Below are 25,863 nucleotides of genomic sequence, written 5' to 3' on the forward strand. Positions count from 1 at the left end.
GCTTTACCTCCAGGTCACAAAGAATAAGCTTTTTCATAGTGTATAGCTCCTATAATAGTTTAAACTTGAAACTGTTCCTATTGGTAAACTTACATGCTGGGGTCACAGTATTATAAACCAAGAGGAGGATATGGCTTCTCTTCAACAGAAGTTGGGAGATGTTATTATTCCTTTGCAGTTTTAAAAGTGCATGTAGCTGATTACATTGTTATTATCAGTGTAGCCATTATACAAGACAGAATATCTTGTATCTGGATTATTTTTGCTATCATTTCGTTATATAACTACAGTGTATAAATATTTTCCGAAAGAGAATGAATACAACGCCCCCAAAACCTACTGTGTCTTCTTCACTGTTGTATTCTCAGCAACTGCTACCATTCTCAGCATATAATTTAATAACTGCTCACTGAATGAATAGCAAGTCAGTACTAAAACTCAGAATACTTCCTCAATGTTTCACACTACATTTTCTGGGGGAAAACAGTGTAGTCAAATGAAGAGCAGAATTAATGTAAAATACTCATATTTGTCCCTGAACATATGACCACAAGCACAGTCACTTAAAAATCAGATGTTTATCACTAACAACAAATTTGAATTTCTAAACTTTCAAATATTTGAAGTGAACTAATCTGCCTCACATATAAACAGCTCCTATCAATTGATAGGGAAAAGGCCAACAACCAAAGAATAATCAGGTATATAAACAGTTCTTAAGAAAGAAATACAAATCACCCTCAAGCATGAGCAAAGATGCTTAATCTCATTCATAAGAGAAACATAAACTAAAACTACACTGAAAATAATCAATAGATATATTAATCAAACACAACATGGAGAATTCTTCTAGATACAGATGGGAACAAACCAACCATAAAAAGACATTTTAGATAACTGGGGAAATTTGAACATAATCATCTAATAGGTATAAGATGACATTAAAGAGTTTGTTTTGTTAGTATGATAATGGCAATTTTTTGTTAAAAAAGACTACTGGAATATACTGAAGTATTTATAGATGAAATTATGTCAGAAAGTTCAAAATAACTGAGTGGAAGAGGGATAAAGATGCAAATGCAAAATAAGTAAAACAAGATTGGCTGTGTACTGATAATGGTTGAAGCTGAGTGATGGGTAAATAGGAGTTCATTATACTATTTTCTTTACTTTTATAAATGTACAATATTTCCTAAAATTAAAAAGTCTTAAACTTTAAATTTAAAAAAATGGAAGAATACACACACAAAAGATAATAAAAGTGGTTACCTGTTTGTGTGTGGGGAGAAGAGGGTAAATTTTTGCTGTTTATTTTGTTTTCACAATTTTAGAAAAAAAAGTTTAAATTAAAAATGGATAAAACAATAATAACTTCATTGACACCTGGATTTCTAACCGAACACTAATGTACCCTGACTGCATCAGCAATTCTAATATGCTGAAAGAGAGCTTTAATGGAAACATGGATCAGAAAAATCTATCAAAGAATGAGCATAATAGAGCAGTAACAGATGTAAGTGAAGTAGCAGATGTAGTTGAATTCCAACCTTTCATAATAAAATTAAAGAGTTTCTAATGTTTTTCTCAGCTAAGAATTCAAAAACTACAATTAAGAAATAGAAACTTTCAGCAAAGCTGTAGGATACAAAGCAACACACAAAAATCAGTGGTGTTTCTTTACATTAACCACGTGCACTCTGAAGAGGAAATTAAGAAAATCCCATTTACAATAGCATCTAAAATTAAGAAAATTCCATTTACAATAGCATTCAAAAGCATCCAATACAAAATAAGGAATAAGCTTAACCAAGGAGACGAAAGACTTGTATGATGAAAACTACAAAACATTGCTGAAAGAAATTTAAAAAAGGAAAGATGTCTCATGTTCATGGACTGGAAGACTTAATATTGTTAAGATGTCAGCATTACTCAAAGTGATCTACAGATGCAATGCAATCTCTACTGAAATGCCAATGATGTTTTTTTGCAGAAGTAGGGAAATATGTCCTAAAATTCATATGAAATCTCAAGGGACTCCAAATAGCCAAGACAATCTTGAAAATGAACAAAGTTGAAGTCACATATTTCCTGATTTCAAAACTTAATAAAAAGCTACAATAATCAAAACAATATGGTACTAGCATAAAGACAAACATACAGACCAATTAGAATAGAGCCTTGGCACCCTTCTCAAACAAATGGTTTTTGAGAAGGGTGCCAAGACCATTCAATGGGGAAAGGACAGTCTTTTCAACAAATGGTGCTGGAAAACTAGATATCCACAGCAAAAGAATGAAGTTATACCCTTACCTTACACCATATACAAAATTCACCTCAAAATGGAAAAAGGACCTCAACATAAGATCTAAAACTATAAAACTCTTAGAAGAAAACACAAGGCAAAACTTAATGGCAATGGATCTGGCAATGATTTCTTGGATATAATACCAAAAATATAGGCAACAAAAGAAAAAAGTAGATAAATTAGACTATATCAAAATTAAAAACTTCTATGCATCAAAGGACACAATTAACAGAGTGAAAAAGCAACTCACAGAATGGGAGAAAATACTTGCAAACCATATATCAGGTAAGAGATTAATATCCAGAATATACAAAGAACTTCAACCACAACAAAAACCAATATGATTAAAAAACAGGCAAAGAACCTGAGTAGACATTTCTCCAAAGATACACAAATGGCCAATAAGCACATGAAAAGCTAACATCACTAATCATTAGGGAAATGAAAACAGTATGAAGGCTCCTTAGAAAACTAAAAGAAGAGTTACCAGTTGATCCTGCAATCCCACTCCTGGGCATATATCAGGAGAAAACTCTTATTTGAAAAGATACATGCACCTCAATGTTCATAGCAGCACTATTTACAACAGCCAAGACATGGAAGCACCTCATGTCCATCGATGGATGAATGGATAAAGAAGATGTGGTATATATATACAATGGAATATTACTCAGCCATAAAAAGAATGAAATAATGCCATTTACAACAACATGGATAGACCTAGAGATTATCATACTACGTGAAGTAAGCCAGACAAAGACAAATATGATATCACTTATATGTAGAATCCAAAAAAAATGATACAAATGAACTTATTTACAAAACAGAAATAGACTCAGAGACAAAGAAACCAAACTTATGATTACCAAAGGGGACTGGGGGTGGGGTGGGGGGAGATAAGTTAGGAGTTTGGGATTAGCATATACACACTACTATATATAAAACAGGTAAACAACAAGAACCTACTATACAGCACAGGGAACTATATTCAATATCTTGTAATAACCTATAATGGAAAAGAATCTGAAAAACAATACATATATATATATATGTGTGTGTAACTGAATCACTTTGCTGTACACTTGAAACCAACACAACATTGTAAATTAACTATACTTCAATTTTAAAAAAAGAGAAAGCTATTCAACTGAGGGAAAAGAAAAAAACTATAAAGCACGGTAATATTAACCTATGGTTGCAGTAGGTAATAAAGAAACAAATGTAATATGAAGCATTTCCCACACACGGGGGAAATGTATTACATGAAAGTCACAGAATTAGATAGGTATATTAAGGCTTACTATCAGACATTGAGTTTAGCTTTAATAGTTTAGCTTTTAATAGTACATTTTAACACAATCATATATAACATCTATATACTCAACCTAATCGCAACAGCTCAATTCTCTGTATGTTCACTGCATTTCATATAAACCTTTTAGCCCTTATTTCACTATACTGTTAATTATCTGTTCACATGACTCTCTCTCTACCAGACTGCAGGCTCTTTGAAGGCAAACTGCCATTTACTTTTGGGTCTCAGGGCTTGGTGGCAAACCCAAGCACTGAGATACAAATTCTGAAGGTTTGTCGAATGACTTAGGTAGTATCTTTATGTCAATAAACAATCCTGCAAATAATTTTACAGAAGATAATTAAGTTTAGAGGTTATGTAACTTGCTGAGATCACAGAGCAAGTACATAAATGAAATTAGAATTCAAATCCAGATCTTCGGTCAACAATCTCTATGCCCCTTCCACCACACCATACATATTACAAGAAACTACAAGCTGTGCAAGAGCTACATTCTGTGGTTAGTTGTCTGTAGTCAAAAAGCAACAACTCAACCCTAAAAATGAATCTCCCAAAATTGGAATAGTAAAGGTCCCTTAAAAATGAGATCTTTGAACTGTCATAAAAATTAGTTATTATTATTATAGTCTCAGCAGAATACTGCTACCAAGTATTTCAGAAAAAAATTACCTTGTACTTCTTTATCATGACACTCCTTTAGTTTTGTCCAAACATCCTTAAAGTCATTAGATACATCTGCAGAACTAGGGCTTCCACAACTGCTTCCCGAGACGTTCATCTTACTTAATATGCTCACACTTCTACTGCCTAATGTTTTCTGACCTTTTCTGTTACATTATACAGGTCTGAAGTTGTCTTTGGTCAGTTCAAATACCTGAAACAACAGATTGCAACATAAGTGAATTCTGCATTTATCTTTGTGTAATTTGAAATCAGGATGACTTCAAGCCCAGGCAGCTGATCTCAAGTTTTCCTTATTTACCTATGATCAATCACTTTAGAATTTGAGGGGGTGGAAGTGAGGAAAAAAGATGAGTATGGTGAGAAAAGCCCCAATTTCAGTTATCTGGCCTTAAGTTAAGCTACATTTTCAGGCAAATTTTTTCTTATTCCGCCTATGAGGAAGTAATTACCTACATTATGTTTAATTGAAAGGACTAAGATATAGAGAGGTTTGTAATCATTCATGGTCAGTACTGTTTCCCCATTCTAAAAGAATTTATTGCTTTCTTAACTTTTGAGTTGATATGGAATACAACGATATATTGAACCAAAAACTGGAAAACACTGAAATATTCTTGACTTAATAAGCATTCACATCTAGACACACAGACACACACACTGTAAAAGAGCAAGAAAGATGACTAACACGAGTATCTGAACAGCTTTCTCATAACAATGAAATTTGGTGAGCAAGATACAGACACAGCCAAGATCTATGAATACGGAAACATCTAAAAACAAGGCAAATATGGGTAAAGCTATTTTGTGCCTCTCAGAATAAAGGTGAATGATTAAGTTTATTATTTGTGTAGCCCCTGAAGGAAGCAACAGGCTGTTAAGTTCAAGTGGATTAATAAATATTTTAATATGTGTTCTTAAACTGAAACCATTAACTAGCTACTACTAAAAAAATAAAATAAAATGATTAACAAATCTACTAACCCTCACATCTGGCTCCTTAGGCAATGCCTTACCATTGCTAACAAGTGCCCAAACGGATTTAAGTGTCTTTTACTAACCACTTCCTGAGGTCTCTGATGAAGAGGCTAAGATAAGCAAGGGCATGTCTAAAGGGAGCAATATTATGTGCAGAGCCACTTGGTAAACTATAAAACACTAAAGAAATAAAAATACATTTATTAAGCTTTTCAAAAATTGTGACTACACTTTTTTTAAAGATAATCAGTGAAAATTGAACAAGTACTAGATTTTACATAATATTAGGAAATTATTTTTAATTTCTAAAGAGGCTTGTATTCAACTATTTATTAATTCTAAAAGATAAATCAATGGGTCTATACTGCTGTCAATAAAAGCCACCATTTATTAAGTGTTCACTATGTACCATGGAGTGTGCTGTTTTATATTTCCTTTTAATTTAATCTTCACATTGTATAAAACAGCTACTACTGATATTATTAATTTCATTTTAGAGTTTAAGAAAACAGGCTTAAGAGACTAAGTGATTCGCCCGAGGTCACATTGCTAGGACACGGCTACTACGGCCACGTCACTGCTGGAACTCAAGTTGTGATGCCAATGAACTCCAAAATACTTCTAAGAAGCAAAAAAAAACAAAACAAAAATGTTAATTGTTTTTATTAATCAAAAAGTTCAAAACAAAGTTTTAGTTACTTTAATGAACAATTTAAAATTGTATATTTTAGCATTCAATAGTTTAAAACCAATAGTGTAAGATAAGCTTCCTTTATTCTACCTTCAGGGGTAATAAAAAGGTTAAGTGTTTTTTTTCCCCCCACCTAACAATTTATCAATACTAAGCTGTTAAGATACTCGTGTTATGGCAATCATCTTTCTTGCTCTTTTACAGTGTGTGTGTGTCTGTGTGTCTAGATGCTTGTTAAGTCAAGAATATTTCAGGGCGCTTTCCAGTTTTTGGTTCAATATATTGTTGTATTCCACATCAACTCAAAACTTGAAACCCTCTCCAATCTATTTTGCATGCTTAGCACTTTTTGCTGGCATTTATTTTGATATTGAACCGTTATTCGCTGCACGAATAATTTCTCAAAAATGTGCATCTTGCCTCTCAAGCTGCATCCTGGGCTCAACAGTTTGCAATAATTTAATACATTTCTGTGCCTCCTGTTGCAGTGTAAACCATAAACCACCACACGGAAGGTGCTCAAGAGAAGATCTTTCCTGTCACACCACACACATTCTTAGGTGAGGCAAGAGCCGCTCCTCAGTTCACACAAGGGCCCTGAACAAACTGAATAGGGACTTTGACTGCTGCTCTTACGAGCAGAGCAGAGGTCCAGTGGCTCCCACCCCAGGACCCTTAGCCATCAGCCTCCTCCCGCACCGCGAAGGGCTGGCGGTCCGCCCTCGCCAAAGCGCTCCCCCGAGCAAACCGCACGACTGGCGCCGGAAGCGCGCGCGGCGACACCGGGCGCAGGTCGGCGCATGCGCGTGGCGGGCCCGGCGCCGGCAGGCAAGCTCTCAGCTGGTGCGAAGACTCGGGAACAGCACTCAGCGCTGGGTCGTCCGCAATCCGGTCTACCTCCTGCGTATTTTAGGCCGGCTCCAGCCGACTCCTCAGATTCAGCCCCAGCGCCATACAGCCATCCCCACCCCGGGGTAAAACGCCTTCGGTCAGCCGGCAGCTCCAGACCGGAAATAGCCCGCTAGGACCCAGCGCTTTGGGTCAGGGAAAGAGATTCCTTTTACTCACGGCTTGCAAGATTGCGTCGAGATTCTCGAAAGCCCCAGCAGGAACGCGAGCACGCTCTGGAGAGGGGAAGAGACGGCCGTTCGCTTTTCTGCTCGTTCCCTCACTAATCTGCCAAACCGCCAGCAGCCAAGCCGCCCCCTCGGGGCAGCCCGCGTTTTCCAGCGCTGGGGGAGGGCCCGAGGGCCGCCGGCTACGCTCGCCCCGCCCGGACTTCGCGCGACGTCACGCAACGTCGTGTGGGAGTTCCCGCGACGTCACGCTTCTTCCTCCTCCTCCCTCCGCGGAGCTGGGTGGCGCCCCTCACGCCCCCTGCGGAGGAGCTGGGTCGGCGTCGAGTCCCACCGCGTTGGGCGGTGACTGGAGAGTGGAGCTCCTCCTCTGAGCCGTCAGAAGAGTCTCCGAGAGCTGGCGGCCGCCACCGCGTTTTTTGAGAGGGCCCGGAGAAAGCTCACGCTGTTCTGTCTGCGGAGCTTCACGTTCTCCTAAGAAGTGATCAGTGTGTCTGACTTAAGCCCGTTTCTGGGAAAGCACGTAGGAGCGGCCCGTACCAGATGGAAAGTTAAAGTTAACTGAGGAGGGAAGGAACACAGATCAATCTAATGTAGCTTTCCGGCTGGTAGCTCTTACCTACAGTTTAGTGATGCGACCTGACCGGACTGGGTGGCGAGGCCGCGTAGCAAAATGAACGATGTATATTTTGCTCAGGTTAAAGAAAGTTTCTGACGAACCTGAAATGAGACGGAATCAGAAGTGACGCATTATTTATTGGAACAACATGCTGTTAGGTAATTTTTTTAAGTCAACATTTTATGTGGCTGTTCGTTTATAAACATTCAAATTATTAGTATATTTTCCTATTTATATTACCTATTTAAAAGAAGAGTTTTAGCGTTAGAAATTCTAAATATATGAAGTTGAAGAAAATAAACAGAATAGACAGTATCATAATATTTTTTAAACCAGTTCAGTACTTTTTTTAATACTTATAAGACCTGGGAGGAAGACAAAGGATATTATAAACTTTAAAAAGTAGAGTTGTATTTGGGAAATCGAAGATATAAAATGTAAAAGTAATTTTCCCATTCATTCCCGGTCTTAAGGGATGAATATCACAGCTTACTCCTTGCGAGTGGGCATAACAGGATGTTTCTGTACCATTCTAGCAATGCTGTAAGAACGTTGGTATCTTTATAAAAGAGAGCTGCTGAACATTCATTACCCTGTTAAAGTATCATTCACTTCCAAATTTTATCTTGTTTTAGTCTTTTCTATCAGATCCTCTTACAGCACTATGTGCTATGTGCCTTCCTATCTGACACTTATTGCAGTTTTCATTATTTATTTAATTAATTCAGTCTCCTCACTAGACTCTTAAGTTTCTTAAGGTCAAAACCATGTCTTGTTCACCTTTTTATCACCAGAAACTAACCCAGTGCTTGCCAGAGAGCAGTCTCCGTGTAAAATTAATGAATTGGGCGTTCCTTGAGGGACTCATCTTTTTCATTTAAGCGGAGAATATCTTTGAATCCATTCTAAATTCTTAGATTCTCTTTATGGGATTTTATGATAAATCACTTTAACGGTGGAAACAGTAGGCATACGTGTAGATATCTGCCTCCAATAAGGAGCCTTAAGCCCTACATATAAATTATGAAGTCCTATGAGAAAACTTCTATGAGAAAACTTCTTTAACAGTGAAGCAGATATTTTGAACTCTTCGTAATACTGGGTTTCTCAAATTTTATGGCTTAGAACAATGCTTCCCAAACTTTTTCAGTACCTGGAAAAAGAATACTTGTATTACATATTGTGATAAAAAATGAGACTGCTTCCATCCAGAGGCAACAGAAACTAGGATTCCAGCCACCTCAGGCCCAGCACTGCCACCTTGAGGGTTGGGAGTTTAATGTCCTAGCATACATATTGGAGGCCCTTGGTTAGGATGCTCAATTTAAAAATTGTGTGGTGAAATGGTTAAAACGGTAACTTTTATATATGTACACTTAACCGCAATGAGAAAAATTGTGTACTGAAAACTCTAGGATTCTTAGAACTGTAAGAATTTTGGAACTATGTAGATTTTGAAATCATGTAACTCAAGCCATTTTACAACTGAAACTCTTTGTTGATTCATTCTATACAATCTGCTCACCTCCTACAGCTGGGTAGCTGAGGGTTGTGACGGGAAAAATCACATAACAGGTTAGACTGATATCACTAAAATTACATGGTTTCAGACCTCATATAGGGCACCAATTAATCTCTAAAATAGCCTTTATTTAGCTCCTTCTGTTTCCTTTGCTGTCTTCCAAACCTTCACTGTTTTCCTTAAGCCTCTATACAGTATTCTCACTCTCAGCAGACACCTTCACCTCTTGGTTAAACAAGACAATGGGACTCAACAAGTGTGATCTTCCTGAACTTTCCTTTTCCTTTCTCAACTCTGTGAATTAGGAAATACCATTTTGCAGAGAAAAATGCCACCCTAATCCAATTGCTTCTCATCACCTCATCTGTATCCACCCTGGGCCAAGCCACCGTTATCTTAAACCTCTTCTGCAGCAATAGCCTTCCTTTTTTTTTTTTTTTAATCAACTATCTTTCTACTTACACTGTTTTCCCTTTACAGTGTATTCTCCAACAGCAGTCAGAATGATTCTTTAAAACCCAAGTCAGAACATGACACTCCCTTAGTTTAAGACATGCCAGGGTCTTCCCATCACTTTAGAATAATATCAACCCCCTTTCCATGGAGTCAGGACAGGTCAATCACTGTATTCTACTGATGTTACCTCCTAAATAGAGTTCTGAATTAGTGCTTTCCTATCCATCCTCACTCTTTTTGCCCTAGTTTTGGCCCTGATATTTCTTACCTAGACCGTGCTTCCAATCTTGCACCTAAATGCAGTTTCCACACAGCTGGCAGAATGCCCAACCATTATTTCTGATCTTGGCACTGTCTTGTTTAAAACCCTTCAAGTGGCTCTCAATTGCCTAAAGATTAAAATTCAATCCCTTTAAAATGTCAAAGAAGCCCTTCTTAACCTTACACCTCTACCCCCCACCTTATCCTTTCCCTCTAAAACAGGAGACTGCTTATATTCCTCCTTCCTGCTCTTTGCTATTTCATTGTCTTGGCTCATACAATCCCCTTCTCTTGAAATTACCTCCGCCCAGATCCTTAATATTTCACCCCCTTTCTACGTATCCTTTAAGACTTAGCTCAGGTAGTGCAGCTTCCAGGAGACTACCTTAATGTCTCTCTTCACCCCTTCTTCCTACCCCCTTCCACAAATAGCCCTCCTCATTCTCCCATACCTTTCTATGTGTATCTTTGTCACTGCATTTAATGCTATGATATTGTAATTATGTTTATATCTTTTATCTTACCCAGCTAGGCTGCAAGGGGTTTCTTGATAGCGGGGACTGTGCTTTCTTCATTCTCCTCGGTATTCCTAGTTCTTATCAGAGAGTCTTAGAACAGTACTACCCAATAAAGCCACATATATGATTTAAAATTTTCTATTAGCCGCATTTAAAAAGGTAAAATGAAACAGGTGAAATTAATTTAATATGTTTTGTTTAACCTAATTTATCTAAAATATTATCATTTCAACATGTAATCCATATACAGATTTATGAATGAGGCCTTTTACATTATTTTTCTTCATACTGAGTCTTTAAAATCTGATGTGTATTTCACCTTCACAGGACATCTCAATTTGGATTAGCCACATTCCAAGTGCTCAAACTCACATGTGCCTAGTGGCTACCATATTGGCACAAAACATGCCCAGCATATATAATGAACAAACGAGGTTACATGATTTACCTGAAGAACCAAGTTGGAGCTGATTCCTATGGAGCTGTTTCCTACTCTAAGGCTACTTCTGCTATTTGTGCTGGGCATTTCCCATCTCTCTCCCACTCTACACATCATGCCATTCTCTTCCCCTCCCAGCAAATTTTTTGCCTGTATCCCCAGGCAAAAAATCTAGTGATTAAACCCATTATGATTATTTACATAATAATGTCCAGCACCTTTAATACAAACACAAAATACTAGTAAACTGGAGTGAGCTATATACTTACAGTCAGAACTACTTTAAGAGCAGAACAAAAGAGATAATAAGAAAGATAAAAATAATAAGATAAAAAATAAGATAAAAATAATAAGAGGGATAAGAGGGGAGAGAAGTATTAACATAATAGAAAATTATGCTGTCAAAATTTGTGTCAACCTAAATGAACACGATTTCATTTTTAAAAAGTTGTTTACAGTAATTACTAAGTGTTGTTTGGGGGTAGGGGTACACATCAATTAGTGATCTTGTCCCAAGTGCCAAAATGTTTTATGATTTGAGTTGATGGTGCTGAGATTCCAGTTAGGTTGAGCAGTTTTATAATTGTTTTAAAAGATATATTTAACATTCATGGAGGATGTCAGTATCACAGTTTTTCTTTTGACAGTCAGGTGGTCATTAAAGTGCTTATAAAAGACATTAAAGATTATACATTGCTTTCCGATTAGAAAAAGTAGCCTCATGTAGTCTAGCCAACTTCCAACTTAGGTAGAGAAACTTTTATGTATTTTGATTATCTCTATGGCTACATATACCTTCTTCATTTCCCTTTATAAACTATTAAAGTAGTTTGTGTTTTTAAGTACTTAGCTACTTCATTTTGCATCAGCAATGAGCAAAGTTTTATTAGATACATAATTTTCCCAATTTAGGAACTATCACTTTATACTTGATAAATAGTCTTATACAGTATACTGTGTGCTTGCCTATTGGCATAGGTTTAAATGATGGTGGGCTGATCCAGGATGTTAATGATCTGCTATTTATTGTCAGTGGAAAGAGGCATCTTTTTCTTCCAGGCCATCAGTTTGTATACAGTGGCTGCTTGGGCAGTATTTCATATCTCTGCAATATAGGTTAATGAAGCTTAGGAATTTTGTTAGATAGCCCTTAGGCCCTTTCTTTAACACTGGCATTTGTAAGAACCTCAGAGCTTAACCGCTGCAGAGATGATAAAAGAATTTAAGAGTGATCACTCAGACTGTAGAGTAGAAAAGTGGATTGTATTTTGGGAATCTTGAAAAACCAATCTTTATCTTTTTATCCAGTAAATGTAGTTCTATACAAATTGTCCTGTGTACATATATATAATGCTGCCATGATGGAAACTGTGGGAACAATATTTACAGTAATGTAAATGGAAAATATTATGAAGAGTTAACTGTAGGAACAAGTCACTGACACTTGGAGTCTATTAATTAAAGCATTCCTTGATGGGTTCACAGGAGCAAACACATTTAATATTCATTGCTTTGTCCACTTAAAAAAATAATGATGCACGTCTTAAATGGTAATTTTTCCACCTATGAATTAATGAATTTATTCACTGCTGGCATGTAGTTGTGATCTTTAATGTACTCATGCCTCACAAATTGCAGCTGTGTCTTCAAACACACTGGCTGACTTTTTCCCCCCGTTTTTTTCTTATTCTAACCATGTTTGAGAAAAACAGACTATTTAAAAAATAATGACATTTTGCTTTTCCTAATCCATATGTCAGTCTAAGGTTAAGGAAGCTTTGATAATTACTGATCCAAAAATGTTTTACGTTTAAAATTCAGTTCTTAGAGGAGGCCTTCAGTTTTAGCCAATACTTTTCTATTTTACTTAAGTTATAATCGGAAGTATTAGAACTGAATAGTGAAATTAAATTATATTTTAATTCACTTCTCACCCTTTGGGACAATTTGTTTTTGCAGACTATTTAGGATAGATAGAATTCCTCTTCCCAAATCTAGTACACTTATATAAAATGACCATATGCCCTGGCTTACCAGCAACAGTTCTGGTTAATGTCTGTTCTTCTGGCTTAACTATTAACAGGGCTCCCATTTACTCTAAAAAATGTCCTGGTTTGGGTGATAAGTCAAACGGTCAGAAGCTTTAGGGAATTTGAAATATAAACTAATAAAAAAGGGAAGATTCAAATGACCTTCTCTTGTCAGGAGTATTTTCTTCTCAACTATGTACAGATCTATCTAAACTCGTTTTAAAGAATATTATGATACAGATAATGTAAGCCATAAAAGAATTGCACTTTTTGATTTATTGCTAGTACTCTGAAATTCCCATTAGTTGGGAAGTGGTTTGTTTAATACTGATAGAAAATAGGTTCAAGAAAAATTTGTGATGATAAAAATACAAAGTACTGTTCCTACTTATCTTCTCTTTTGAACCTAAAAACTGTATCATACAGGTAGAACAGGTACAGTTTTCATCTCTTCAGAAAGGTTGATAAATTAGGTGGTGTGACTAGCACTATATGTACAAACTAGTAGATAAGTTGACCCAAGACTTTAAACCCAGTCCTCTGGACATGAGTCCTGTGTCTATGATCTTTTCAGTACACCATGCTATTTTTAAATAATAGAATCTCTATGAAGCTTATTCTGTGCTTTTCTGTTTTTAATTTAGAAAATGCTTTTGAGAAAATAACCAAATAACGTTTCTGAAAAATTATTAAAAATTATTACCTAAAGGCTAATTTGCAGTCCCAGTACATTTTTCTGTTTACTTCAGAAAGCTTTACATTATATGAGGTTACTATAAGGACTTTTAAATTTGATAGCAACTTAATTTGTCTTATTGAGAAGAGGAAAATAAACTGGGCTCTCTTGGTCAGGATTGGAGTGAAGCACTATTCTATGGGTTAATCTCAGTTTTTTTAGACTTTTTTGCAATAATTTTATTTCTTAGTAATTATGGCACATATGGCCTTTTACTTGGTTTACGATAGATGTGGACATTTGAGAGATGAATATAAATTGACTTCTAATGGAATTAGTGAAAGTGTTTATACTAGATTCCCAGCTAGATTCTTTCATGTAGTAAGTTTAAAACTAAATAGATTGAAGAGCCTTGGATTATGTTGTAATCTCAGAAGGGACCAGAGCAGGAAGTGCTCCAAAAATTGTGGCCTTATTTTACAGTCAATGATGGTGTATGGCCATATTCCCAGCCTATGGTACTGTGCAAGTCCTGAGTAAGAGACGACCAGGGTTTATCCTCTGGCCCTATCTCTGGTTATCTGCATGTTTCCTAGACAAGTCTTACTTCCTCAACTGGAAAATGAGAATACTCATACTTAGTATGTCCAAAAGGGTGGTTGTAAAAATGAGGTATTATATGTGAAATTTCTTAAAGCTTGCCAGTTGGGAACAGAGTGGTAGCAGGCTTTCCAGGCAGAAGGCATGTGCAAAGGTTCTGCTGTGGGGAATCATTGTGAGCTCTGGAAAGTGCAAGTATATAGTAATGTATTTGTATAGGTTGATAGTGGGAAATCAGTAGCAGTTCCACCTGATTTTTTGAATGAATTATAATTTGTAATTATAATCCTATTAAGCAAGTAATTTAACTTCTCTGTGCCTCAGTTGTTTTATCAGTGATATGAAGGTAATAATATAAGCCTTGGGTATTTCACAAGATTGTTAAGGATTGAATGATTATATATATGTATTCAAATAGTGTAAGAAGCAGTTGTTAATAATAGATAAATTTAAGAGCTACAGCTAATCAGAGAGATCTTTCCAATTGCTAACATTATATAATTATAGTGAAATTGTTGAATTGCTATGCAAATTGTGAGAGATTTATAATTATAGAAGGGATTAAATGATAATTTGTTAAGTGCTTTTTTTTTTTTGTTTTTTGCGGTACGCGGGCCTCACACCGCCGTGGTCTCTCCCGTTGCGGAGCACAGGCTCCGGACGCGCAGGCTCAGCGGCCATGGCTCACGGGCTCAGGCGCTCCGCGGCATGTGGGATCCTCCTGGACCGGGGCATGAACCCGTGTCCCCTGCATCGGCAGGTGGACTCTCAACCACTGCGCCACCAGGGAAGCCCCACATCTTATTTGATTCAAATAATTAAGTTTAAATAAGTCTGGTAGTTAAATAGTCAGGTAGTTATATTGTTGTTATTTCCATTATATTACAAGGGATTTTAACCATTATCTAGCTGAACTGCAGAATTGTATAGAAAGGAGAAACTAATTTATTCATTTATTTCAGAAATTGGTGGTTGTAAGGAATCATTTATTTGACAGAGATTTATGATCTATTCAGCTTCAAGTCCAAGAAAGGGAGCATTGGTATCAAGCTGATTATGATCTGAGCTAATTTGGTGAAGACCTGAGTATATTTGATAAATCCTTTTGAAAATAGTATCTGCTATTATTGGGCTGTGTTCAGTAGTGTGTGTCCCCACTTTTTCTTATATCTATGCCCTCTTCAGTCCAGTTTCCCTTTTTTAGTTCATTAGCTAATTTAACCACCTTCTAAGAAAGAGTTTTTTTAAAACTCAGATAATTATTCTGTTCTAACATAGTTCAAGTTAAGTGAAAAAAGGATATGATTTTAATCAGATTTCTTTTTTATTTGTACCTGTTTCTTCCTCATTTTTCTAAGCTAAGTTTCTATCTTTATGCAAATATGGTATTTACTTAATTAGAGCACATAACTGGCTATTCAGTTTTCTATTTTTAATCCACTTGACTAGAACCTTCATCTAACGTATTCTTCAGAGCCATGCTCCAGGATCACAGTATAGATTATAATGAATTAGTTCTTGTAACCAGACCCTATTGGACATAGTCCAAGACAAACTTGTAGCTTTCAAAATTCTGTGTTTTACTATAGTGAGAAGTGTTATTTGAGGGTCCAACATAGTCAATCTATTTTTATTACAGTTTTACCAGCGTAGACTTAAACAATAAAGTCTTTGAATCAATGCTGGATATAAAAGTATTTACAGAGTATGTACTAATTGTTCATTTTGTGGCTGTTTGGCTCTTCAAAAATTGGCAGCCAAATTCAGGAAATGAAATGTAGTTTATTAGAAAATACCTTTCTCACAGAAGATCAAGTTTCTGTGCATCTCAGGTTTTGTGGGAATGGATCAAATACGTCAGACAAAAATTGGCTAAAGTTCCTTATTTCCATTTGAAATTGCTGTACTCATTTCTCAAAAAATCTATCGTAGTTGTACAGTGTATTAGTTAAAAGTATATTGTTAAACCAAGGAAAAAGTGGTTTTACGATATTTGTTCAATAATAATAATGTACTGGACTCCTCTTGGGCCCTGCTTACATCAGTCATTGCAGTGCAAACCAGATTCCTGTCAAGTAAAACCTGACACCTCACCTGACTTTCGGCTTTAACGTTAGCATTAACAAGTGATTTGTTATGGTATCAGAGGAACTGCTGAGAATTTAATTTACACTAGATGTGTTTAGTTTACACTTACTGGTGGAACTAGAGTAACATGCCATTCATCTTAAAAAGTAAAACTGTGGGAAAAGAGACTGGTTTTATTGTGCTGGAATGGACTGAACAGCTTTTCTTCCTGAATGGACTATAGCCAGGTTCCAGTGTAGCCAGGTTCCAGGTTCCTGGTTCCTGGCCCTATAGTCAGGTTCCAGTGGTTAGTTCTATATTATAGTTAAAAAGCAGTATACTTGTTCCTGAGCAACATATATTTGTTTTAAGTTTTGTCAAACAAGCACTTGGACAGTGAATAGAGCAGAAGGTAACAGCTCACGAAACTGCTATGTATATGGTATTTATCATTCAGTACTTATTATATGATTGAAAATTGATCACAATATTAATATCTTCAGAAATGGAAATGTTCCTTTCATCTCAGACTGAATTTCATCTACTTTCAGTTAGGAGACCTCCAAATGTAGACCTGTATGGATGGTCCTCAACTTAAGATGGTTTGATCTTAGCGATCTTTCAACTTTATGATGGTGTGAAAGCCATACGCATTCAGTAGAAACCATAATTCGAATTCTGAATTTTGATCTTTTCAGGGGCTAGCAGTATGCAGCATGATGCTCTCTTGTGATACTGGGCAGCTGCAGGAAGCTGCAGCTCCCATTCAGCCATGCAGTCACGAGGGTAAACAGCTGGTACACGTAAACCATTCTGTACCCAGACAGCCACTTTCAGTACAGTATTCAATAAATTACTTAAGATATTCAACACTATTATAAAGTAGGCTTTGTGTTAGATGACTTTGCACACCTGTAGGCTAATGTAAGTGTTCTGAGCATATTTAAGGTAAACTTGGCTAAGTGATGGTGTGCAGTAGGTTAGGTGTATTAAATGCATTTTTGACTTATGATATTTTCAATTTACAGTGGGTTTATCGAGACATACCCCATCGTAAGTTGAGGAAAATCTGTGTATGTTAAATGTAAATTTTTTCTAGAAGACCTCATCGCAGAATTCTATAATATTGCTCTGTGCCCATAAATATTGTACTGCAAGCTACAGAAAGTTATCGATATGTATTTCTTAATGTTTCAAGATTCATTCAGAAATTCATTAGATTTAAAATATTTTCATATTGGAAGGAAGTGTTTCTCACTCCTAATCTAAATTATTGTAGAAGGGATAGGCACAGAACCTTCAAGGGAGTAGACTTACAATAGAACTTTGAAAAAAAATTTGCCATGTAAGTTATATTTTCACTTTGTCAGTAATACATAATTTCTAAGTTAATAGTTTTCTGATTACTTTTAAGACTATATGTCTTTAACACGATGAGCTATACCATTTATTTCCCAGTCAGTTTTTGATGCATAGCAAGTTTGGTCATTAGTCCTGTGTTATCCAAATTAGCTATTTATATAGAAACATTTTAAAAATATATGCCTGCTTTTCAATTATTTATAGTAATATCCACTCTGTATGTATGAAAATTAAATGCAAATTAAATACTAATTTAATGAATAGCCACATAAGGTTAAATTGCTTATGTATCTAATAGTTTTAATAAGAATGTATAATTAGTGGGCTAAATTGGTGAAGTGGTACTTTTGTCTTTAGGTATACCATCTACATACACGCTTTTCAGTTTAAGAGAAAAACAATGCATTTACCATGGATACAAATTCAAATTATACTATTCACATAACGCTTATTTGTACAACAGTTAAACATCTTTCAGGAAATTAAAGTTGACTGCAAGAGCTCAATAAGATCAGCTTGTGTTAGAAGTGGATCTGTTTGTTGGTTCTAATATGAAGTCATAGCCTCTTTCCTGTTCTTTCTTCACACATTGGAAGATGTGTCAATTGACCCAGCTTTCGTTAGATAAGCTCTTAAAAAGCTCTTCTGAGCTCCCTTCTGGCTGATGACATGCATTTCATGAATATCTCACGTGTGAACTTTGCTTATTGGCTCCATCTCCTAATCAATTTATCAGTCTGAGGCTAATTTAATATCTTTAGAACATGTTAAATCCTATTCTATCTTCTTACATCCAATTTTGGATTCACTCTTCCTATCATTATTTACTATCAAGGGAATGTAATATAATTTCATATTGACCTACAGTGAATTAATTCCTAAGAGAATCTTTTGGAGGAAAAAACATACTCTAGAGCCCTGAAGAAATAATTCAATCGGTAGTAGAAAGCACAATCCTTAGAGCATATAGAAATCCTTGGCCAACTAATCTGATATGTGAAATAATACAATAGATATAAATAGATGTAAAATGCCTTTGAAAAACTCAGATACTAGGCACAAGCAAGGTGTAATTTGGACTATGTCACAATTCCTTCCTTTGGTATAGATGATTGAAATTTGAATTTTTTTAAATTAAGCCTTTTAATCACCTTGGTATATTGCTCTCAGAATACGTTTAACAAAGGCATCTTTGAAGGGATTCTTTAATTTGATTCAATTTTATGGGTTTCTAATTTTTTTAATTTAATAAGATTAAAATGTTTTCCAATATTAAATCTTAATGCTTTCCAAGGTTGCTGATTTAATTTTATCTCTGACCAATAGAAAATGTATATTCTAAGTTAAGCTTTGACTTCTCTTACTCAAGCTATTTGTTGAAATTTATATATTCTATTAAAGAGGGGGGAAGAATATTGACGTGCTACACCTACTATGTTCTAGAAACTCTGCTAGGTGTTTACACAGAATATCTCATTTGATCTTGCCAACAACTCTTAGAGAATGGTATTTGTTTCCTTAATTTACAGTTGGAGAAAAGAGAACTCAGTGTTAAATAATTCCCAAGGGTAAACTAGCTTGTAGCAGAGTCAGTATTCAAACCCATCTCAGTTTGGCTCAAAAACCCATATGTTTTTCAATATACTACCTTTTCTCTTGATTGTAAAGACAAGAAACAAATGGAAGTAATTATTTTCCAGAGTCCACTTGAACTGAACTAAATTTACCAAATTTAGAAACATCCCTCTGGTAAGATTTTACCTGTAAAAAGAGAAGGGGCTTAGTAGAATTAATTTTTAGCTCTAAGAATCAGGATTGAAAATTCTGAGCCTTTGGTTCTCAAGCTTTCTATGGTCCTATTTCCTTGGAATTTCTCAAGTTAAAAACATTTAAAGCATTTTTGAGCACTTGTGCTCAAAGCACTCTATTAAGATCTCACGCTTTAAATAACTGGTTTTGTCCCCTCTAAGATGGGTTTTGAGTCCTTCAATTCTGGGCTTCATAACCTTATTGAAATTTTCCTCTCAATTCTAACCAAATTTTAGAAGTACAACCTTCTTAGGCAAATCCTAAACTATATCCATATAAGAGTGATTAAAACAATACAAGAATACATACATGCTAAGAAAATAAACAGTTGAGACAGTTTAAAGCAATAATAAGTCAGAAAATGACAGCCGGATCCACAAATAATCTGGGCAAATATGAAGGAATGTGAGGTACTCTTATGATTTTGATTCACAATTTTGTGATGGCACTAAGAGGTTAGGTTTTGAAGTGGTCGTCATCTTCATTGCCAATGGCAGCCCCATAAGTTCGGCCACTATACCAAAAAAGTTTGGGGGCAATAATTATATAGATTAAAATATAAAAGCAAATAATTTCTTGGTTCAGTAAATATTCCTTAAAATAACTTATACAACACAATTTTACCTTTTTAAACTCACAGAACTCACAGAACAGATTTCACGTAGTAGAAGAATCAATGTAGAGCAGTGAAACAAATATTCGTCTGGGCTGCTATCAGGAAGCTGGGATGTTCTGGTACCACCTCTACCCTTAGATTGTATAATAGTGATTTAGCTACGTTTTGGGGCTTTTCATTCAACTAAAAAGTGAGAAGTTGAATTCATTAGTTATTCTTAAAGAGTCCTTCTAGCTCAAAAATTTCATGATTCTAAGTGCTTTTGGTAGGAAACACATGAATATATTCAGAAAGGAAAGAGGTTATAGTTGTAAAGAAAGCTAGCATGGTTGACAAAAAGAGTCATTGTGTGAAACTGTTGCCAGGAATAAAGACAAAGGAATGACTTAGACTTAGAGAATAAAAAGATTTTTAAATGACTAGAACAATTTTTGACCTGGGCCCTCAGATAATGCAGGGCTATATAAAATACATACACACACACATGTACAAACGCAGACTCCTAATTTGATAGGTAAATCCATATATCCTTAATTTTCATCAAAACATCACAATGTATCAATATTTTAAAGGAATCAATATATGGAAAATACATAAAAGTTGTATTTAATAGGACTTTCATATATTTGAAACTAAAAATCCATTAAGTGAAAACTGTTGACTCCTCCCCCAAAATGTAGAGTTAGACTTCAAATTTTACCCACAAATTTTATATGAACTATATATCTAGTTCCTAAATAGCTTTCCTCAAAACCATAAACATAAAAACCACTTAATAAATAAGTTGGAATCCCAAATTAAGTTAATCTTTGAAGAGTAAGCCCTGTATTTTAAACATAGTAAGATTTAAAAATTTTAAGTTACTATATATAATATAGTTACCAGAACCACTAAAACTATACTCAATTGACATATATTTATATTTAGCCTGAAAACTAACTGAAAAGAGAAAAATTCAACTAACTAAAAATTTTGGTCCATATTCTCCAAAAATTGTCCAAATACAGTTTATGCTGAATAAAATTAATTTTTGGTTTGCTGAATCAGCACATTCCTTTTGGAGATTCAACATTACATAGCTTTTTAGAAATTCAGCTGAATATCAGAAGTTTTATGCAAAATTGCCTTGGAGTAGGCAAGCATCCAAAAGGTTTCCCTGCAAAAACTGAAATCTCATCTGAACATTTATTCTCACTTTTTAAAAATTCTTTATTAACATCCTGAAGAAACTCTTATAGCCTTTGAGTCTGAACGTAATGACAAAGTGAAGACTCTAAAGGGCCAATGAAAAGGTTGCATCAGTCTTGCTCAGTTCAAGGCAAGTCATATGATGGCCTACAGATAGTCCTTGAAGGGAAAGTATTTAGTATAAATCTGTTTTAAAAAGCAATTTTTAATTCCCAGGTAAAGTTCATGTGTCAGCTGTTATGTTAGATTGAATGCCCAGAAGGTGTGTACATTCAGTTCCTAATATTAATAACTAAGGGTATGCCAAAATAAATCTAAAGGGATTTATAACTTTCATTTTAAGTGACACAAATTACTAAAATAAATTAATTGGATCAATGAAAAAGAGAGGTAAAAGAATTATTTTAAAATATAATATAAATTAAAGGAAGATCCAAATATTCTTTAACCTAAAAAGGTTTTCAGACCTAATAGGCATGACAAAACCTGTCTTCATTCCTTTCTGTTCAGCTCAGCAAGTGCTTTTGAGCTCCAATAGTTAATCAGTTACCAGATTCCACAATCTTTGTTTTTCACACTCCTCACTTCTTGCTGTGAATTGTTCTTTTAATGTGCTGAGGATCACCAAGCAGGCCAGCACTATTTTTTTTAATGCCTTAAAAAGGCAATTATTTTATCCACAATTAGATTTGCCATATAAAATGTTACCATATAGCAACAGCCTGTAAAACATAATAGTACATTATGAAAGAAGTAGATAGCTTAAGATGCAACATTACATTAATAGGTGAAATATATTTAGCAAAATTATTCAACCCAGCTTTCTTAATGACCATAGCCATGCCCAACTTACAAAAAGTATAGCAAAAGTGATTATATACCAAATAACCTTTATCCAAACAAATCAATGAACATATATGCAAGTATTATAAAACAATATCTAACCAGCTTTATATAAAAGATATAATGAGGGTATTACCATGTTAAAAATAGATATCTTCTTAAACATCATTTCTGAACTTAAACTTCTAAAAGTGCATAGAAAATAGAGAAAGATAAAAAATATATTAACTTACCCTTCCATTTGTTTAGAAAACTTCTGCTCTTGGCCAAAAGCAGAAGGTGTTTCACTGCTGACTTTCCCTGAAGCTATGAACTTACACAGTAAATCAGTGGGAGACACCTCTGTGGACCACGCTAGAGTTTGCTAGACACTACTGCTATGTGGAAGAGTTCTGCTGCATCTAAGCTATATAAGGCGTGCAGTGGATAACCTAATATGCCTTTCATTTAACTGGCTGGGCAGGTTTCTACCGTCTGTGGAACATGGAATCACACCAGAATATGTTGGCACAACAGGCCAGTCAGACCGGTTCTTCTTTAGATCCAGAACCCGTCCAACCAGTCTGCATCAAAGGCTAGCCCAACAAGCTGCAGCGGCTCAGCTCTGCTAAGCTTGTACCAGGTGAGTTATCCCCACCTCCCGTCAACTCCCAACAAACTGCTCAGAATGTTGTAGCCTCCAGCAAAATAATTCAGCGTTCTAGTGGGAGGGGTAGATCTGTGTCAGGTACAGCAAGTGTCCATTGTTATACACCTCTCATTGTAGATAACTTGAGAGTGTCATTCTCAGAGGTAGGTAATCCTTTTTTAAATGTACTCCATGGCTCTGCAGACTAAAGCCTCTAGAAAGAGATTACAATGAAGAAGAATCCATAATGCCTGACCTTTCCACTAGTCCACTTGGTCTAGCTCAGCCTTGAGGGGGTGTTGATATTCCCCACAAGGGCAGTGGCCCTGAGAGTTTGAAAGGAAGCATTTCTAGAGGGAGGAAAACAAGATGTGGATTGACCAGACATTTGTCTGGGTGTGCTATCTTTCTTGTACTCAAATGATCCTCATACCATTCCAGTTTTAAAATTGGAAAAACTCCTATTTCTACATACTAGGACAACTTGGAGAGGTTTTACTTTGGATATTTAACAGTTGAACACAAATTCATGATAACTACTATATGCCAGGAACTGTGCCAGGTAAAGGGTTACAATGGTGAAAAAAGACAAATTTAGTAAGAGATGGGAGCAATGTCCAGATTCCCAGTTAAACACGTCTACTAATCATTTGGATGGCGGAAGTGAGCAACACAAGATCACATTTTGACAAAAATTGGTTTGTATTAAGAGAGATCATGTGAGATTTGTTTTTACTCTCTCATGATACACATTTATAAACAGTCTTTTCTATCTGCTGATGGAGTGATTCTACAACTTTCCTGCTTAAGTATAACCTGAAGTTTGTACTGGACCTCACCTCCAGAGATTACTGGACCTTACCTCCAGAGATTCTGATTGAGTAGGTCTGGGGTGTTATCCAAGTATTGATACTTACAGTGATCCTGCTGCAGTTGTTGCAGGGACATGGGCTTAGCCTCTGGTGCTCAGCTTCTTTTCTATTTTTGTACCTAATTAAATAGACTATATTAATCACAAGTTGCCATATTCATCTTTATATCTCTAGTGTCTAGCACAGACACTTAGAAAGTGTTTAATAAATGCTTATTGAGGAAATACCTACTCAGGGACAACACTTGCTAGATCCCAGGGGTATCACAACTAGTAAGTGTTATATGAATCAAACTGCATTAAGAGCTGTAATTAGAATAACTCAGGTAGTAGCACAGAAAAGGGAGCAAGTGTGACTGAGTATAGGAGATTACAAAGGAGATTGGTTTAGAGACTTTCCTTTTTAACCATGACCAAAGATTGCTATCTGCAGGATAACAAAAGGTTGAGGGAACAATAAAAAGAATGCCTTTGATAGAAGTAACAAAAGTTTTAGGTACCTGAGGACACCATGACCTCAACACTTAGTAATAAGGTTATTTTCTATAGCAGGTGTCAGCAGATTTTTCCATAAAGGATCAGAGATTAAGTATTTTAGGGTTTGTGGGCCAGATTGTTTCTGTTTCAGGTATTCAACTCTAACATTGTAGCACAAAAGCAGATATAAAGAGTAGTCAATGAATGGGGTGGCTGTGTTCCAATAAAATTTTATAAACAAGTGACAGGCTGGATTTAACCCCTGCTCTAGAGTGTAGCTTGTGAAAATTAGCAAGATTGCATAATTGGTTGGGAAAATAGGGTTGGAAGTCAAAAAGTCTATCTCTTCCACAGAATCCTGCAAAACTTCAGGAATTGGAGGCATAAGGTACCTCTAAATAGTCTTTGGGTATTGGGCAGGGGTGGGGGGAATTTGAAGTAGAGGATTGGTTGAAAATATGCTTAAGCAACAGTTTGCTCCCTAGATCCCTTCCCCAGCCCAGGAGCCTGGAGACTGCCCCTCTTCAACGTTGATGAAAGACAGGTAGGACTTGTTGATTCATGCTGGGAGAGATTGTCCCAGGTTGGTTTTGGACTTGAGAATACCAGGCAGAGCTGGGGGTAAATGGTAAAGTAATGAGATTGTATTAGTTTCATAAGGCTGCTGTAACAAATTGCCAGAAATTTAGTGGTTTAAAAGGACACATATTTATTATCTTACAGATCTGGGGGCGGAAGTCCAAAATGGGTCTCACTGGGTTGAAATCAGCAGGGTTGACATTCTAAGATATAGAGAGTCAGCCAGGTTGAATTCTTTTCTGGAAGCTCTAGGGGAGAATCTCTTGTCTTTTTCAGCTTCTAAAGGCTGCCTGTGTTTTTGGCTCATGGCCCCTTCCTATCTTCAAAGCCAGCAATGGCCAGTCAACTCTTTCTTACATTGCATCATTCTGACATTGCTTCTGCTGCCTTCCTCTTTCATATTTAAATCCAGTTGTATAATCCAGAATAATCTCCCCATTTTAAGGTCAACTGATTATCAACCTTAATTTTATCTGCAATCTTAATTCTCCTCTACTATGTAACAGAACATATTCACAGGTTCCCAGGATTAGGATGTGGACATCTTTGAGAGACCATTATTCTGCCTACCACAGAGATTAGGTCAAAGTTTCCAAATTGAATAGTGAGATGGCCAGATCCATTCCGCTGCATGGCTTCTGAATGCTGATAACCAGGTTCATACTCCTCACTCTGAAAGCAGAAAACTGGAGAATTTCTCTCCAAGAAACTCTCAAGACTCTCATCACCCTAAGACAGTGGTTATTAACTAGGGATGATTTTGCCCCTAGGGGCCATTTGGCAATATCTGGAGAAATTTTTGATTGTAAACAACTGGGGAAAGTAGAAGAGAGTTGTGCTACTGGCATCTATTGGATAAGGGCCAGGGATGCTACTAAACATCTTACAATGCACAGCAAAGCACATCCTCTACCTCCCTCACTGCTTCCCTACATAATTTTCTGATCCAAAATGTCAGTAGTGCCAAAGATGAGAAACCCTACTCTAATGTTAAGACTACCAGTCAATATCACCCTAATATAAATAAATAAGTCCCACCTAGGCACACAGAGTTGCAAATCAGTATTTTTATGCCTCATTCTAAGATACAGAGAGTATCTAACATGAAAGAGACAAAAAGAAACTAGTAGATAAAAAGAACTTACAGAAAATAGTGTAGGGAACAGAATAATAATAATTTAAAATATCCACTATAAGAATTTCTTCAAAGAAACAAGAGAAGATACTGAATACATGAAACAGGAACAGAAGTCTAT

At 35.9% G+C, this 25,863-nt stretch overlaps 1 protein-coding gene across 3 annotated transcripts in view; it reads right to left on the reverse strand.

The window, feature by feature from the left end:
- RBBP8 (RB binding protein 8, endonuclease) overlaps positions 1-22,418 on the reverse strand; it is a 95,565-nt gene extending 73,147 nt beyond the window's left edge. For 2 of the 3 annotated variants that reach the window (XM_029227259.1, XM_029227276.1), the window contains exons 1-3: positions 22,286-22,418; positions 7,039-7,766; positions 4,290-4,494 (exon numbers count right to left, since the gene is read on the reverse strand). In XM_029227259.1, coding sequence (XP_029083092.1) covers positions 4,290-4,398 — 109 coding nt within the window. In that variant the 5' untranslated portion in view covers positions 4,399-4,494; positions 7,039-7,766; positions 22,286-22,418. Of the gene's footprint in view, positions 1-4,289; positions 4,495-7,038; positions 7,767-8,257; positions 8,377-22,285 lie in introns of those variants that run through there. The other variant, XM_029227268.1, reaches the window with a different exon arrangement.
- Between the last annotated feature and the right edge of the window lie 3,445 nt (positions 22,419-25,863).

Source organism: Monodon monoceros, unplaced genomic scaffold (assembly GCF_005190385.1).
Source record: "Monodon monoceros isolate NGI ecotype Baffin Bay Population unplaced genomic scaffold, NGI_Narwhal_1 Super_Scaffold_1, whole genome shotgun sequence".
NCBI classification, from domain to species: Eukaryota; Metazoa; Chordata; class Mammalia; order Artiodactyla; family Monodontidae; genus Monodon; species Monodon monoceros.